This window comes from Oratosquilla oratoria, chromosome 6 (genome assembly GCF_046742065.1).
Source record: "Oratosquilla oratoria isolate Oo_2021 chromosome 6, ASM4674206v1, whole genome shotgun sequence".
NCBI lineage: Eukaryota > Metazoa > Arthropoda > Malacostraca > Stomatopoda > Squillidae > Oratosquilla > Oratosquilla oratoria.
Genome location: NC_134782.1, coordinates 28,399,473 through 28,412,739, shown reverse-complemented (window position 1 = coordinate 28,412,739; position 13,267 = coordinate 28,399,473). Strand labels below are relative to the sequence as shown.

General features: G+C 42.8%; 1 protein-coding gene across 1 annotated transcript in view; it reads left to right on the top strand.

The window, feature by feature from the left end:
* The window catches only part of LOC143026152 (uncharacterized), a 13,029-nt gene extending 326 nt beyond the window's left edge, over positions 1 to 12,703 (top strand). The window contains exon 2 of the mRNA XM_076186159.1: positions 11,362 to 12,703. Coding sequence (XP_076042274.1) covers positions 11,363 to 12,574 — 1,212 coding nt within the window. The 5' untranslated portion in view covers position 11,362 and the 3' untranslated portion in view covers positions 12,575 to 12,703. The remainder of the gene's footprint in view (positions 1 to 11,361) is intronic.
* Positions 12,704 to 13,267: the final 564 nt, after the last annotated feature.

Here is a 13,267-nt window from a genome sequence, read left to right as displayed (position 1 = left end):
ATGGAGCAACTGTATTTGGCTACATTCGAGCCGGCTCTTGTGTGGTCCCCCACACCTTCAGGATGTGGTCGGGAGGCACTGGCATTTCCTGAAGTTAGTCCTCGTCCTGATGACCACTACGCAGGACGATGGGAAAGGTTATGTCATCCCGTACCATGCAGGTCCTGAGCCTTCGACGTCACCATAGCAGTGTTGAAAACGTCGTCTGAGTCGACATGAGGTCACGTACCTTTTAGAACTCACATCCGACCTGAACATGACGATGTGATTAATGTTGCTTATTTGATCAATCTCTCTGCTCGTGGATCGTTCCTGCATACGTAAATTTTGCTTCAGTCTTTGTTGGACATTAGGAAGGCTACGATGCTGGCCAAGATTGTTGTAGTTTTAATGCAATAAGTGCTGCTTAAAGACCGTAAAGCGTTGTGTCACAAACCCACTCGTCTCAGGACTTTGAGCGTTCCCGTTGCCACAGATTTCATTCTAATTATTGAGAGGCAATATGACCCAGGTCAAGGAACAGACCAGGGACAAGATAGGGTCTCGATTTTTCCCAGAGCTGAAATTTTTTCTTCATTTATCAGAGTAGAATACGTAAATTATTTTATTGCAGCGAATGTCAGAAGGTTTCAGATGAAATTCACAACGCAGTTTGCAAGCAATTCGAACGTTATATCTTCATTCTTGGTTCATTTCAGTCATAAGATAAGAATAAACGTATCACTACGTTTCTATAAACTAGTAATTTGTTAAGTACCATTCATACTTCGAGTTTGTTTGAGTCGCCCTCAGACCACCCGTACCAAACCCACGTGGAGAAGGGCGTTGATACTATAAAGACGGTATAGCCGCCTTGAGAGTTTCAGTATGCTTATGTGTCGCTCCGAATGTTTAAAAATATTCTTGTCGCCGTAAACGAGTTTGTGATCCTATAAATGTTTATAAGTGGTTTATATCATCGTGTCATAATGTGTGCATGAATTTCATGTCTAATTCTTTCTCTGTCTGCCTGCCTGTCTTTCTGCCTGTTTGTCTGTATGACTGTCTTTTTATCTTTCTGTCTGTTCCTCTGTCTCTCTCTGTCTCCTCCTCTCTCTTTCTGTCCCCCTCCTCTCTGTCTCTCTCTCTCTATCTATCTATCTATCTATCTATCCCGATGCGGTGTATTGGTTATATAAGTTTTATATAGTCAACGATTAAAATACTTTATTGACATCCCTACTGACCCTAGTTACGCAAATTTCTTTTGTAATTAGTAATTAATCCCCACTAAAGAGAGAATATTGGTCACTTTTAATGGATTTCTCTCTACTACCCTGTTGAAATCTCTCCTTTGTCACCCCCTATAACCTCTCCTCTCTGTTGCAATTTTGTCACCCATGGATAGAAGCGCTGGTTGTATTCGACAAAATGCTAATATTATTCTCTCTATCTATCTAACTAGCTAGTTAGCTATCACTATCTCTGTCTCTGTTGCTCTCTCTTCCTCCCCCTCTCTCTTCCAGGCTGGCAATGATTGTGTGTGGGAGTTTATGTCTGGGTTCACGTGACCGAGTATGTCTGTGGTCACATGCACCCTTCAAGTATCAAAGAAGGCTTCCCTAGGCTGATTAACATCGTCAGGCGGCAGCTAGAACAAGCATATAGTTTAATAACGCTATTCCCCATGAGATTATGAGATTATTCGAGACTGCCCTGATCCCATTGGGTGGTGAGGTGCGATGTTCAATCACTTGAACAGAATCGTATGGGAGCAATGAAAGTTATTACATAAGGCATAAGGCGTTCTTATGCCTTCAAATCTCACCCACATTGCTTCATACTCCCCTATAAGCCTTAGATACCAAAAAAGATACAGCGACGTACTTTTCAAATGTTAAACTATCTTTTCTTTTCTTTTATGAGGAGACATTGCCAAGCCAAAGGAATTACGACAGTCTCAGATCATATTTTTGCTACTGTGTAGTCCATAGATCTTATTCCGGCTAATCCTAGATGATGTCTAGGTCACAGGTTGCCGCAGTAACAAAGACGCTTATGTACCTTAGTCGTCTCCATGGCAACCAGTTGGTGGCGGTAGAGTTACTAAGGCAGCTCGCACACCGACGCAACCAGTTGCATGAAACCGATTGTGGAGGGGTAACAGTGTGTGTGTGTGTGTGTGTGTGTGTGTGTGTGTGTGTGTGTGTGTGTGTGTGTGTGTGTGTGTGTGTGTGTGTGTGTGTGTGTGTGTGTGTGTGTGTGTGTGTGTGTGTGTGTGTGTGTGTGTGTGTGTGATCGGTTTTATGCGAGTAGTTGAGTCGGTGTGCGAGTTGCTTTGATCGATCGGAGGTGGATGTCCCGCGCCATGAGAAAAAAAATCCTGCTCGCCTATTCACTCACAATGTAAATGTGTCATCTTTTGAATCACTCTAGAAAGTTGTACGCCTTGGTAGGTTCTAGCTCAGGAAACCCATTCAGAGCAGCTTTCCCAAGTGTCGTCGTTCTCTGTGAACATTCACCTTATTCAAATGAAGGTTCCTTTGCAATAAGTGGGAAGTGGTTGGCATGAAGAAATAAGGTGATTGATACGAAATGGGAAATTGATCAAGATTAAGTTGTGCTGGAAGAGAAATATGAGACAGTGTGGCTGTTTAGAAGAAATATGAAAGATGCTAGGGTCCTCAGTTAAAAGAAGAAAAAAGTAGAATATACAAAGCTTTCTTGGAATAGAAATGAAAAATGACTGCGGTAATTGGTGAAGAAATGAAAACTACTGAAGGTAATTGGAAGATAAATGAAAGATGTTGAGAGCATTTGACGAGGAATTGGAAGATGCAGAGGACAGCTGATTAAGAAACAAACATTCCTGAGGGTTCTTAAGAGAAAAATGAAAAACAGTGGCAGTGTCCGAAAAAAAAAAATGGCTCTTGAAAGAAAAAGGAAGATGGTAGATTTTTTTTTTCTTTTTTGGGGGTAGATATAAAAGATGTTATAATATTTTAAAGAAATTAAAAATATCAAAGAACCCACGAGGAGATATGATATGGGATGAATATTCTTCAATGAGAAACGGAAGAGATTCATAATACTTGGCAAAGAAAAAAAAATATTGAGGATCATGGAAGGAACAGATACTTGATACTGATGAAGATGATGATGAAAGGGATTGTGTCCAGGGGAAAGTCAAGTATAGGCGTCTGATTACCGAGGGGGGGGGGGCGAATTCGGAAATGGAAGTAGCTCAAACATAACGGGTTTTTAGGCCGACCCGGTCTTCCGTACTACCATCTCCTCAATTTTTTTTTTTTTTTTTTTAACTTAACGGGCAGACGACTTGGGGCAATATACAGCGAAACACCAGTCACTAGCCCTACCATTTTTTTTCCGAATTTTATCTTGACTATTACCATTATTACAACTATCATTATCATCACTAGAAATAGTAGTGTTTTCTTTTCACATTTCTCCCACTACCTACCCTACGAGGTGGCTAGTCATGAAAGCTTTTGTTACAAATCGGGGAATTAAGAAACCTGACTGTTATCAAGCGTTGATCCTTGAGGTTGTGAAACGTCTGTCTTTAATTTTCTACCTCCAGACGGAACCCCCCGAGTCCAGTCTTATTCAACCCAATAATTTGAATCCCTCTTCACGAATTTTATTTTACTAGATAACTAAACACCTTATTTTCTGATTGCATAAAATCTTTCACAATTATCAGCATTCTATTCTCCTCATACTGATTCTATGGAGCTATATTTCTAAATATTTCTTTTACATATTACCTTCCTTTTCCCACGTCTACCTTTCAACTACATGTCCCTCCCGTTATTAGTTCCCACCAGTTCATCCATGTTCCATTTATGGCTTTATAATAGCCTTCACTAGAGAAATTAATTATCTAGTATGTAAATGAATAAGAAATTGATAAAGGAATCAAAAGATAAACGGATAGTTAAATAGATACATACATATATCAAAGGCTTTTTCCACCTTGCACGGGGGGTAGCCATAGTTAAATAGATAAATTAATGATTAGATAAATAGATGATAAATTAAAAGATATGTAGAGGTCAATGAACAAGTGAAAACATAAACAAGCAAGCATGTAGACTAACAAATATATAAATAAATAGATGAATATATGAAAAGGGTATTGAAATATACCGCTTTGGTGTTTGTAAGATTGTATAGCATAAGACTTTACCTGTACACCCACTCCTGACCCTGGACCTTTGAAGTCCCTTTAGAAACCTTCTCCGGACCATAGTACTTGGTTTTTCTCTTCCTCCCTCCCTCCCTCCCCATCTCTGCCTCCAATTATCCCTGTGTCTTCTTGTCTCTGCCCTTAGGAAGGAGAGACATCTTGGCTTTCTTCAGACACATTACGCTCCCAAACCTCGAGGTCATCTTGCCTCACCTTCCAAGAACTCCTCCCAGGTCAACCTTGAAGTAATTTATCTTAACGCGTAATGTCGCCTCTACACTCTCTCTCTCTCTCTCTCTCTCTCTCTCTCTCTCTCTCTCTCTCTCTCTCTCTCTCTCTCTCTCTCTCTCTCTCTCTCTTTCTTTCTCTTCCTTTCTCTCTCTCTATCACTTTCCCTTATTCTTTTTGTCTTCTTTGTACCCCTTTATTGCCCATTTCTACCTTCCCCTTTCCTTTCCGTCTAGCCACCTCCCAGCTCCTCCTGGTAGGAAAAGGTAAAAGTAATTGGAGTCATCCTCCTATCTTCTGGATCCTTTGTTCTTGTATCACGCTCGTCTTTGAACGCCTTCGGGGTTTCTCAGTTGTCTCTCAACTGAACTCAATGAAGCTGTTCCCTTGATCATTCCCCGTCCTTACTTGTTTGCCTTAACACCTCTAGAATATTTTTTCTACTTCAAATTACTCCTTATAATCCCTTTCTAAAGACGAAGCTGTTCATAAATTTCTTCCCAGCTGATGCCAGGCGACTTTATCCAGTTGAGTGATGAGCCCAAGAAGAAATGAGATCTCCGACTGATCGAGACTTAGTTTGGTCTCGACTTTAACTCTCATTTGAATAAAATCTATAAACTATATCACCGAAGAGAAGGAAGATACAGATCCTCTACCCCCTTCCTCCTCTCTCTCTCTCTCTCTCTCTCTCTCTCTCTCTCTCTCTCTCTCTCTCTCTCAGAGCCTTCTCATCCTATTAAATGCACTGGCTTAAGCCGAGAAAATTGTCATTAAAAGGGTTCATGATTTTAAACGAGTTTACAAAGACAATTCATAAAATTGCAAATTTCATTTATACTAAATACAAAAGTCTGTTATTTTCTAAAACATAACCTCTACAGGATAAGCTGGGATTTGATGGTATGAGACAAGTATAAGAAAAGGCTACTTGGTGCTTGTTTGTTTTTTGACATTCAATTTAATTCTAATCCAGTTAAGTGATATGGTCACAATGAAGTCTGCCTAACATTCATTTATCTTTTCTTGGATGTTTTTCTTTGTCTTTCCCAGTAGTCCTTTTCTCTATCTTCTCATACATTCACTGTCTGCAAGATCGCATATCTTCCCATAAACAAAAAACACTTTCTTCTTCTTAGAAAAGAAAGTCTTTTGCCTAATGAATCTTCCTGATCCACTTTTTTCTGCTGCCCGGAGAGTTCCCTCACTTCCCGCTATGGGACGGTCGTCTACCTTCTCGTTACATTCTTGTTCTTTAGCCTTTCGCTGCGGAAGGCCGCGAGGGTGGGGCTTTGTCCCTCTGCTGGATACGATCGCCTGACGGCAACTAGAATAAACTTCTAAAAGTCGTAAAACTCAGGGAAAAGGTTAATCGTTATAAGCTGAAGATGCGTTTTACCCTTTCGCTGTATAAGTTACTTCCCCCAGATAAATGAATTTGCCTGAGAATCAACTAAAATAAATCACTCAAGTTATAAGTCCAGTGACAGGATTATGCAGTGTACTCCAGTTACAAGCCCCGAAGGTCCTGTCCTTAGAAGGAGTTCTTGGGGGACAACAATGGCATAAGATAGGGCATCTGTTGCTAGCTGGAGAAGGGGGAATTTGGGTGATCAGATTTCGCACTAGCCCGGAGAAAGGGTGGGCTTCCTGTGCACTCAAATGCCAAAACTGGTTCCTGAGCCTTGAGACTAGAAAGGTGCGGTTTCGGGGTACGTATGGGGGGATGGGAGGGTAGGGGGGGTGGGGGAAAGGAGGGGAGAAGGGAGGAGTTATGTGACATCAAAGAAGATTGGGGAGGAGTATTGAGGTGGCAATGTGGAGAGGAAACATTTCACAGTCTGAAGGATGGGTCATTGGATGTATCTATGGAATTCATTTGTTAGGTGGAGGCATTACTTAGTGGTCTGAGAGATATACATGTTAAGAAGTGAGATGGCATTAAAAACACTTTTCAAGATAAGGTTTTCGTGATGAAAAGCAATGTCAGACGATCCTATTCAGCTGGGAACAATTTTATAATAATATCAAATTTTGGTAAACTAAAGACCATTTTCCCTCAGCTAGTTGGAATTGCCTGGCACTGGCCAAGACTAGCCTCAGAAGCACCTTTTCATGTTGAAGTTATACATATGTGAGCGCATATATAACGTTTAATGGTAGAGTGGATGGTTATTGAGAGAAAACTGATAGAGAAAGGAGCCGAGTAGAATGGAACACTGAGCCTTCCATATCTCTAAGGGCAGACAGAAAACTAAAAAAAATATATAATTACTTCCACATCACATTTCCTTACCTAGAGAAAGAGAACCAGACGTAATATATTTCACACAGCTCCATAAAAAAAAAAACGAGAAAGTCAAGTGACCGCCGGTGAAAGCTTTTAGGAGAAAAACAAATCGACGGGCAAGATATGGTTAAGTAGAACAGTGACTGAGCTATGGTAGAATATGGACGCATCTGTATACAGCCACCTGCAAAAATCAACCTCGCTATGATCTTTACAATGTTGGTATATTTCTTCCTGTTGATTAGGTAATACATTTTCCTATACAGTATTTACCTTTAAATGAATTATATTTTCTTCTATAGAATAATGCACCAAAGGTCGTATCAACATTGTAGGAACCATGGCACAGTTCAGTAGGTTTGGGTGGCTTTGTATACGCATGCGTGCGAATGGGTAGGAGAGGCTGGCGAAGGTAAATGACACAAATGTTGCTTTGTACACTCGAACCAAGCCCATGAGATAATAAGATTATGTAGACACATGTTTTGAGTTCAACACTAATTGTTTTTCACATAGAGTTGGGTTTATTGTAAAACAACTACAATCTATAGAAACATATACATACTACAGCAAAGTATATTTCAATGGTCAGGTTCGGGTGTTCAAAATAGCACGTGCATGCGTGTATGTACATTTCATGTATGTGCTTATAAATTTGTGTACGTATACATGTGCATGTGCGCGCGCGCGCGTGCGTATGTGTACGTATGAACGGTGTATGTTTGTGAATATGTGCACATGTACTCCTACGCACGTGCTTCTCATAAGAAGGGAAGGTGACGGGGACTGGACCTTGGGACAGACCAAAGCTTCTCGACGGTCGAGTCACCAGCCGGTCAACAATGACCGCTGGTGCCCGCAGCGTAGAAACGGTCTCGAGTGTCGGAGAGCCCCCGGTAGGTCGAGGTTAGAACCGGGGGCAAAAACTGGTTCTCGTAACCCTAGCTAACCCCTCTCGTACCGGGCGGTCCTGTTCCTTTTATTCCGGGCGTCGCCGGGTTCTTTTACTGATCACTGAGGCACTCCCCTTCCCGGCTCTCCTTCCCATACCGGGTGACACTTTTCCTTTCAACCTGGCGCGTCCTCGCAAGCGATGGCGAGGCACACCAACAATGGTCATGTTGCCGTGGCTTGGATATCTGTAGAGCAGATTTGATTATTATCCAGCTACAGTGCCCAACATATAATAACATAGTATTCTAATAATTCTGATAGTCTCAAAGTTTTATGCGCTACATTCTACGCCGCAAACTCATCATTCCTAAGTGTTACTTTGCGATTAGCCTCTTCACTTCCAGTGACGACTTGTACATTCACCCGGAGGAATCATTGAAAGGATTAAGTAATATTACATAATACCTAGAGGACGCAAAGTTTGATTTATACCATCAAGTTAATGGCACAATCAACATATTTTCAACTGGCTAACATTAGACAATATTGCAAACGTTAACATAAGTAGACTGATTATAAACGTTTACTTCGGGACTGATATATTCGTATTTTGAATTTCTTATTAAGATTCAGCTCCAAGAATAGATTTTATTATTATCTTAGATGTTGCCAGGTTGTTGTATTCATCTCTTTGGTTAAAAACGATCGTCAGCGTTTCCGTTAGAGCTCTACCGTTCCTCGCCTTTCATATCAACCGGAATTACTCATCAAAATAACATAATCTGTGTAGAGACAAATGCACTTGATCCAGAAGCGTTATTTATCGTGCTGGTTATTGATAGCATGTGGCAATTCTAACATGCTCTCGTCTTTGTCTTTAGCGCTACATCAAAGGAGGCACAGACATAGTTTTAAGCTGAGATTTGTCGGAAAATATGTCTGTACTTGTACATCTATTACTTTAATATTTTTTCTACCTTGTCATATTCAATTCTCCAACAATAACGTATGTACTATTGTTTATAAAATGGACAGTAGAGAAAACACGAGAACTTAATATTTGAGTTTGATATCGGCGAAAGGCGTGTACTAGAATCTAGGCCACTCGGTAAAGATAAATCATTGAGCATCTTATAGCATCGTATTAAGGTATGATATATTACACAGGAATGATATATACATATCACTGCCTCGTAATTCCCGGGGTCGATCCCAAAACTCCTGTGTCTGGGCCCAAGTCCATTCCCACTCTTCCACCGAGTCTCTCCATGATGAAGTCGCAATTCATCTGAAATATTTTTCAACCCTCATCATTACTGACTTTCAGATTATGCCTGACTTTACTTATCCCACATATTCTTCTGTCCGTTACACTTCTAATCCGCCATGATTGCTCAACCTTGTCGTTATAACAAAGAAGGAATACCAGGAAACTTGAGAATCTTTCAAAGTTTGCCGCGTTTTCTTTCGGTGACCCTAACCTAGGGTTATGTCCCTAAACCATATTGGTATTTGCGGAGAAACTGATATGAGACTTTTAAGATATCCTGGGCCCTCTGGAGGTTACAGTGACGTGAAGACCGCGCTTTGGCTCATCTGGGCATAAAGTCCATCCGGGTCGGTCCATATGCTGCAGACGGGAAGTTGCACAGAGGGAGCGGCGCGTGATTGGACTTTATTCCCCGATGAGCGATGGGCACGGAGGTTCCAATCACCGCTGCTCTAATCTGTGTGATTTCTCTTTTGCAGAATGATGAGCCCCGTCTCCCTGATTCTTCTGGTCCTCCCGGCCCTCGTCTTCGGAGAACCCCAAGGCTACAACTACCCCTCACCTTCGGATCCAATTGGCCTTGTCCAGGGTTACCTGCCACCCGCCCCAAGTGACGAACAGTGCAATGTGGCCGATGTCACATCCGTCTTGTACACCACCAGAGTGCAAAACGTGGTCAGCACGCAGTTTTTGAATAGGATCAATACCCAGTTCGTCACCACGACACGGCTCCAGACACAAGTCATCCCTACGACAATATTCCGAACCCAGGTCCTAACCCAGGTCAATTACGTGACCAGCGTCGTTCAGCAGACCAGTAACCGGGTCGTCGACCGGGTAGTCACCACGACTATTCCTAGCCCACCACTCTTCCAAACCCAGTACGTCACCTCGACACGAGTGGTTCCTCAAGTCAGTTACGTCACCCAGACCCAGCTTCAGACACAAATTGTGCCTGTCCAAGTAACCCGCACACAGGTACAGACACAGTACACCAACGTGGTTCGGTTCCAAACTCAGAATGTGCAACAGACCCGTGTCGTCACTCTTCCTGCCAGGACGATCCGTCAGACCAGCGTCAACACGGTCGTTCAGACCTCCGTCGTGTCTGTACCGCAACCGGCCCAGACCCGCGTGATATACACAACCCTTGTGCGACAACAGGTACAGACCCAGAGAATCCCCTCGCCACCTGTCATCTCCACTCAGGTTCAACAACAAACCCAAGTAATCCCCACAGCAGTGGTGACCACCCGTGTTATCAACAGCGTCGCCAACCGCGAAGTCGTAATCACCAGAACAAACGTCGTGACCGAGACTCGCGTCTCAAACGTTCCCGTCACCCAGGAGGTCGTCGCTACTCGGTACCAGACCAACGTGGTCACCCAAACCTTGTACAGAACAAGCGTGCGACCCTTCACGCAAGTACAAACGGTCATCCGGACGCAGTACGTCACTCCTGCCCCTGTCACCAGAACCCAACAGGTCTTCCGCACCAGTGTCGTGCAGGTCCCAGGACCGAATCGATTCGTTACCAGCCAGCTGGTCCAGACCCAACAAAGGCAGCAGGTTATCTACCAGACACAGACGCGAGTCAACCAGGTGACTGTGACCCAGACTGTGACAGCCACGTGCGGTTACAACTATGATGAGCCAGCAGGAGGAAATCCTTTCGCTTCCCTTTTGGGATAAAAGACTCAAATGATATTTTCCTTTATACTTTTCGTTAATCTCTCAGTGTCTACCAGGATGACTATTTTATTATTTTTCCTCCCCTTCGGGAAAGTGTGCACCGATTGAAGGGAAGCTATTCGATTCTCCAGACGAACAACATGAAAAGGCATAAACGTATGCCTTGGTTATTGAATTATTATTGTTCATGCCATTTTCTTTTAATATAGAAGGGCTATATGTGATTGTTTTATTTATCCTATGTTGATTGCATGAGGATCTTGTCTGTAGAATCACTTGGTAAGTACCATTAGTCTTTTCAACTGTTTTAGTAGATTTTCTATGTTCTAACTGCAAATTTTCTTCACTTTGATTATTGTTACACAAACACACACACACACACACACACACACACACACACACACACACACACACACACACACACACACACACATACACACGTATACACACATACACACAGAATCAACATCATAACCGAGACAGTCAGGAAAAAAAATTAATTTGGAAGTGGGTAGAAACAACTTTACCAACCGTGTAGTTAATGAATGGAATAAACTTCCTGTAGAGGCAGTGCAATGTAGTTCAATTCGAAGCTTTAAGGATGGACTAAAAGGTTTTTTTCGGCATGCTCATTTGTAATCCTTTTGTGTGTGTGTGTGTGTGTGTGTGTGTGTGTGTGTGTGTGTGTGTGTGTGTGTGTGTGTGTGTGTGTGTGTGTGTGTGTGTGTGTGTTTGTCGTCCAATATCCTTGTACGTAGTCCAGCATCTAATTCTACCCTTCCTCTCTTTCTTCTTCAGAATGTTCAAGTTCCTGATCGCCTCTCTCCTCGTTGTGGGGTCGCTCGGCTCTGCTCTCGAGAGACCCCGTCGTCAACTCTTCGGCGAAGGAGCCCCGAGATTTAACCTCGAGTCTTCACTCTCGTACTTGCCGCCAAACGAGGAAGGTAACTGCGTCCCATCTACGATCCTCAGCACAGTCGTCAGAACCTCAACCAACGTCGTAAGAACCACACTCACCAACTTCGACGTTCAGTACGTCACCAGGACCTTCACCTCGACAAACCTCGTCCCAACTACCATCGTTAGACAGACGACGCGTACCCAGGTGGTGCCCCAGACGCAGTTTGTCACCCGTACTGTCTATAACACACAGTACAACACCCGGACACAAATCGTCACCATCCCTCCCGTGGTCAACTATGTAACCCAGACCCAAACCCGATTCAGCACCCAGGTACAGTACCAAACCCGCTTCTCTACCAGAGTCCAACAAGTCCCCAGTACTGTCTACAGGACACAAGTGAACACCGTGACTAGCGCCAGGGATATCCTTAGCACCGTCTACAGAACCCAGGTTGTCACCAGCACTGTCCAACTACCAGCAAGGACCCAGGTCGTGACTAGCGCCAGGTACTCAACCGTGTTCTCCACCCGGGTCATCCCTGCCAGTACTGTTCTTGTTACACAGACCATCTACAGAACAAATGTTGTCACCGAGACAGTGAGACTCCCAGCACTGACTGAGCTCGTCACATCCGTAGTCTTCCGACCAGTGTACTCCACAGTCTACTCAGAAGTTGTGCGCACGAACGTTCAGACCCAGTACGTGACCCGTACCCAACAGCAGCAGGTTGTCTCCACCATCGTCCGGACCCTGCAGGTGCCTCAGTACGTCACTCGTACTCAGGTCATCCCCACCCAGGTGGTCCAGACCCGGTATGAGACACAGGTCGTGCCTACTACCATCTACCGAGAGCAGGTCGTCCCCAGCATCGTCAACGTACCAGCCCTTACAGTCTTCAGCACTGTAGTTCAAACTGTCACGAGGACCCAAACTGCTCCTGGTCGTGTTCAGACCCAGTTCAACACGCGCACCGTCTACAACACTAATTACGTTACATCGACAACGTTCTTGCAACAGGTCAACACTGTCACGGCCACCCAGACTGTGCCGTGTTCTGGCTACAACTATGACGAACCAAGTGTAGCTTTCAATCCCTTCCGAGGGTAAGGATTGTAATTTATGCAAGAGCTATCTACCAGTACTTGCAGAAGAAACAACGAAACATAAAGATGAGGTATCACGAGAATATGAGGACAAATATAAATCACTCGGTCATAACTTGCCATGAGTGCATAAGTAAGAATTGTAAGTGATCGAAGATTTTTTTTAATTATTATTCTTCCGTTTGTCGGCAATAAATATTTCCACTGTTTAATGTGTTTCCATGTCAGAGAAATATTACAGAATATCAATAAAGATATTCAAGCTATTTCACAACATATCATCTTTAAAATGATCCTGACTGAAATTATTCCTTAGATCCTTAACAGTTGAAAATTGGTAATGTGTTGGTCAGATTGATATATATTCATCTCACGTATATTTATATTAAAAGATACTTTTCCTAATGGAATGAAGATATAATGGTAAAACACCTAATTTGGCATTTTTTTTCCTTTACACAAAAATACCTCACAAATAAGGGCTTACAAAGGATTACAAAGGCGGAGCATGCCGACAGGAGACCTTTTGGTCCATATCTAGGTCGGATGCGAAAAAAAATCATAGTAATGATAAATGAATAAATAAAAACTATAATAATGTAAATGACAAACAGGTGAATAGTAAATAATAATAAACTGACATATAACTAATAATAAATGAGAATCAAACAGACAAATGATAACAAAACAAAAACAA